The sequence below is a fragment of the Mercurialis annua genome, linkage group LG3 (assembly GCF_937616625.2).
Source record: "Mercurialis annua linkage group LG3, ddMerAnnu1.2, whole genome shotgun sequence".
Lineage (NCBI taxonomy): Eukaryota > Viridiplantae > Streptophyta > Magnoliopsida > Malpighiales > Euphorbiaceae > Mercurialis > Mercurialis annua.
Window position 1 is genome coordinate 65033222 of NC_065572.1, and position 5003 is coordinate 65038224.

The 5003-nt window shown below is 33.9% G+C and overlaps 1 protein-coding gene across 1 annotated transcript; it reads right to left on the bottom strand.

The window, feature by feature from the left end:
• Positions 1–2344: 2344 nt before the first annotated feature.
• On the bottom strand, positions 2345–4766 carry LOC126671125 (transcription factor TCP5). Its single transcript, XM_050364845.2, has 2 exons — positions 4332–4766; positions 2345–3715 (listed from the first exon to the last, which is right to left on the bottom strand). Exon 2 carries the CDS (start codon positions 3677–3679, stop codon positions 2666–2668), a length of 1014 nt encoding a protein of 337 aa, XP_050220802.1. The 5' UTR covers positions 3680–3715; positions 4332–4766; the 3' UTR covers positions 2345–2665.
• Between the last annotated feature and the right edge of the window lie 237 nt (positions 4767–5003).

Here is a 5003-nt window from a genome sequence, read left to right on the forward strand (position 1 = left end):
GTCGCGCACCTGGCATGGTGGGTGAGTCTGCCAGTGGGAATTTTCTGCATTCATAAGGACTCGAACCCGGGACCTTACTTAAACGATACCAAGGCGCTTATCACTTGAACCAACTCCTATTGGTAAATACAAATTTGCTATTAGTAGGAATAAAACCCATGACCTCTCACTCTTTGTCCATGTGTCTAACCATCAAGACAAGACATGTTTGTTCACTTCATACTCAAATATATATATTTACCAACTTTAATAACCTATACAACCATTAACTATATATTAATTAACCCCATTTATGCCCAGTTTAGTTGATTGTGATTAAATTTTCAATCTTCTGCTCCTACATTTAGACTGATGTCTCCTATTCCATTCACTCAGTCACACTTCATAGCAAACATAATCCTTACCCAATACTACAACTACAAACCCAGTACCAACCGAACCCTATCTACCAAATTTATATATTTTGAGGACCTAATGATCCAAAAAGACTAAACATTTAGCGAAAATTAACATTATATTCAAATATTTAAATCGTCTCGATAATATCTCAAAATGGTCCAAATCCAAAAATGTTGATTTGTTGCTTAGCTGACGTGTTTGCGCGTGCCACGTCATGATATATATTTGGACATTATCGAGACAGTTTCAAATGTTTTGACATTATAAAGACTTGCGCTAAACGTTTGGATATTATGGAGACGTTTCAAAACGTTTGGTCTTCTTAAAGTTTAGTTTTTATCGACATGGCAAAGCTGAAAAATATCAGCTCAATCATTAAAAATTTATAAATAACACATCAGTAACCGTTATGTTAAAAATGTATAGTTTGGTATCCGCAAATTGTTTTACCTAACCAAAAACATTTCTAGCAACTTGAGCTTCTCTTGATGAGAAACCAACATGCTATACACATGCCTCTAATTGTGATGTCGGATGAGATAAACGCCCTACTGCATAATCAAATTTGGGAGTTAATACCGGAAGCCTCGCATCGGAATGTAATAGGCAACAAGTGGTTGTTTCGGGATGTCGAATGAGGTTGATTAACTTGCTATAGTAAGTGAAAAATGGCATTGGTGCATTAGTACGAGCCAAAAAGTAGAAGTTCAACAAACAACTTTAGTATACTAGCCCGCACGGGTTTGGTCTAATGGTCTAAGATTTAGCCATCTGGGCGCCAAAGGTCGTGGGTTCGAACTCCGGCTACGCCCTTTCTTAATATGGAGTGGTTGAGGTTGGATTGCTGACCATTATAGACCGGAATTGCCAGGTACGTGGACTTGCGGGCTGTCCATATCTCGGGGTTTGGGATTTGACAATGATATTGAGTTTCGGCTCAGTAGAGTGAGTCCTCGTCACCAAAAAAACTTTAGTATACTAGTATAAATAATCCGAACCCTTTCCAACCCAAACTTCGACAGGGAAAGGGAAAAGAGACGGAAGAAGAAACAAAACCTAATTCTGTATCCTTTAATTTCTCTGTGCAGTGATGAATTGCATACGTATTGTTCACTACGGGCTAGATTGCAATGTTGGACCATCACTATATATATATAGGCGTTGGAGACTTCAAAATTTAGCAGAGAACTATAAATAATCTTACAGTCTCGTGCTGCCATGCATGCATACATTTTTTCTTCTTTATATATCAGTTATTATATATGATATATTATTGATATATCTAATAGTAGTACTTTTTTTGGATTACGATATAAAACCCTAAAAGCAGCACATAGTTTCTAAAACTGTATGAAGCAAAATATGCACAAACATGCAAACTAGAATGAGTTATGTAAGATTGTATAGAAATGTTGGACACAGAACATATGATTCATCATCAAGGCGGGCAAAAATTAAGTACTGAATTATACACTTTGCAGAGAATGGTTAGCACTGACGACATTTCATTATATTTTGGTAACTGAACTTGTATTTTCCAACAACGAGAGTTAACCTAATTAATTTTAGTCAATAATTGCCTACGTGACAAAATTGGATATCCAACTATATACACCGGCCACGTAAATAATTATTGGTCGGAATTGAGTGGATAACCTTTTGGGATTAGAAAAATGAAAATTTGACAATCAAAATATAACATATGAAACGTCGATAACCGTGTTGGAAAAATATACTGGCGAATTTACTTAGCCCGAAAGTTATCACAGACTTTGGTCAAATTCTTTGTAGATTGTTCACTTCATACTCAAATATATATAAATAGTAACAATGCTAAAGTTCATAACATTGGTAGTATAATTACTGCCATAGAGTTTGTCATCTCTAATTCACAGGTCCACCAAATGACATAAAATTATGCATCATCAAACAGATTTTCCAATCATCTCTAAAAATTGGAAACTAATTAAAATCCAGTATCAAATCTACATATTACAAACTTTATCTTGTCCAAATCTCAGCCTGCAAAACATTAATTTTGTATACATATAAATGAAACTAGCTAACACATAAGATAATTAAAGTATTTAGAGTCTTACTTGTATTATTTGTAGACAGGAAAAAAAAAGCATTACTTCATTAAGATCTCCATTTCCTTCAATTGCTTGTATATGTATGATTAATCTTGAGACATGAACTTAAGTATCAGACATCAACTGCACCATTTTTCGCTTCGACCACGTTTCAGTATACATCACTACAATGATTATGAATCAGCATTATGATCTTTCTCTGGCTGGCTTCCATTATCACCATTCCTTTGAGAATGATGATGAACAAACCCTGGATTTACACCCAATGAGAAATTCTTGAGTTGATTATTATCCGATGAAGACGAATTCAACCACTGAAAATGATTTGTCTCCCTTGACTCATTGTTATTATTATTATTCCCCAATGGAGCAGAAACATAAGGAGAATACTGCGAAAATGGCGGACATAGAAAGAACTGGGAGCCTGATGCCAATGAAACAGTGCTAGAGTTTTCTGCTTGAGGCATAAATCCATGTTGAGTATTCGCTCCGAATTGCGCTAAAGATAGACTTGAAGCATCATAATGATAGTAGGGATTAAAAGGCATGATCGGATTATTGTTTATAGGAAACAACTTGTGTTCTTGATTATTTTCTTGATCAATATTGACACTTCTGATCCATTTTCCTTTGTCACTTGCTCTCATTGAAGTTTCTGCTTCGGCTTGATCGATAAGAGTACTACCAGCAGTATTCATCTTTATCCCTAATGAATGAAACCCTATATCCTTGTTGAAATTGCTCGAATTCGCGTCGAATAACGGTGAAATAGAATGATGATATGAGTTTAAATCATTGGAAAGTAGCATTTGTTGATGAAATGGATGATGACCGAATCCTTGAGGCATTTGAAGTGGTGGAAGATTATCGATATCATTTTTAGTTGCATCAATTAACCAATCGATTACTTTGCTAGGCTGACTTAATCCAAGCCTATCTTGAAGATCGTATAACTGAATTGCTGTTGGTACAGACAGTCTGATTCTTCTGTCTCTTAATCCTCGTACTGTGCAGACCTTGCTGTGCCTGTCTTTTCCTCCAAAAGAACGCGAAACTCGAACGATTCTTGGATTTCTAAATGCTGACCATTGTCTTGATGATGAGGTTGATGCTGCTTTGGTGAGCTTCTTGTGGTTATTATTGTTGTTTTCATCACCTTCTTGCTTTTCTTTTGAATTTGTAATCATCTTACTTCACTCATTATGGAGTTATTACTACTCAATCTACAAATAAGAGTATCAAATACATAAAACAAAATGAAAAAGATAAATTTGTAATCAAGATTCAGATTTGGTGATAATATAATTGTTCAAACTTATGAAAGTATTAATTTGTTGAGTTGAATCTAGGGTTAAGCTGAATATCAAGATTATTACCTATAACAAATATGATTCATGAAATGCAAAATCAAGAAAACAAGAAAAAGTACTGAAAATACTAAAGAAAAACAAAGCTTTAATTCTTGGAAAAGGTTATGCATATGCATATAGCTCAATTTCCTAATTCAAGAATTGAGAGATATATATAATCAAGAAATGAAAATCAAGAAAAGAAGAAAAAGAACTGAAAATACTAGATGAACAAATTAAGCTTAAATTCTTGAAAATGGTAAGCACTATCTATATAGCTCAATTTTCTAATTCAAGAATTGAGATGTATATATATATTTACATAAGGTGTAAATTCTTGAAATGAAAATCAAGAAAAGAAGAAAAAGAACTGAAAACACTAGATAATTAAGAAAGCTTAAATTCTTGAAAATAGTAGGCATTATCTACATAGCTCAACTTCCTACTTCAAGAACTGTTATATATATGTATATACAAGGTGTAAACTTACATCACGAAGAAAGAAAGCTGCAGGCTGTCTCTGGCAAACTGATTTTATTTTGTTATTTGCTATTCGAAAGTCTAGCTTGACTAAGAAAGATGAACAAGAATGGTAGCCAGAAAGGGAAATAACTTGATGAAACTCTCAGTTATGTCAAGTCTTCAAAATTTCATTGCAAGAGAAGAATAATAGTACCCTTTTCAAAAAATTCTCTTAAGAAAATTTATAAAAGATGCCATAATTTAACCGCGTCGGATGAAAAGAAGCATAAAGGTATGGCGCATCGACAACCATGTGTTGTCAGATCACGTTGACACGCGCGCCAACTAGATCGAGTTAATAGCGATTTAATGAAATTGTTCATACCACATACTGAACAATCACCTGCCTAATAGTGAAGTTTTGCTGGTTAAATTTTACACTAAGGTTTTTATTTTCCAAAAGGGGACCATCCATTAGTATTAGAAAAAGAAAGGGTTATGCTTTATTGACATCTACAGCTATACCTTTATAATGCATGCCTTGATGAATAAAGGTGCATAAATCAATAATAATCCTTGTGTTGGACAATGTGTCTGTTAATTTTTGGATAATTTTAGTTAAGCGACTTAATTAATTCAAGAAGTAACTAAAACAGACTTTAATTAATTATATAGTAGATAATTACATTGAATAATGTGG

Bases quoted from the DNA above. Each gene is read 5' to 3' on its own strand.
- LOC126671125 (XM_050364845.2), bottom strand. From the start codon at position 3,679: ATGATTACAAATTCAAAAGAAAAGCAAGAAGGTGATGAAAACAACAAT.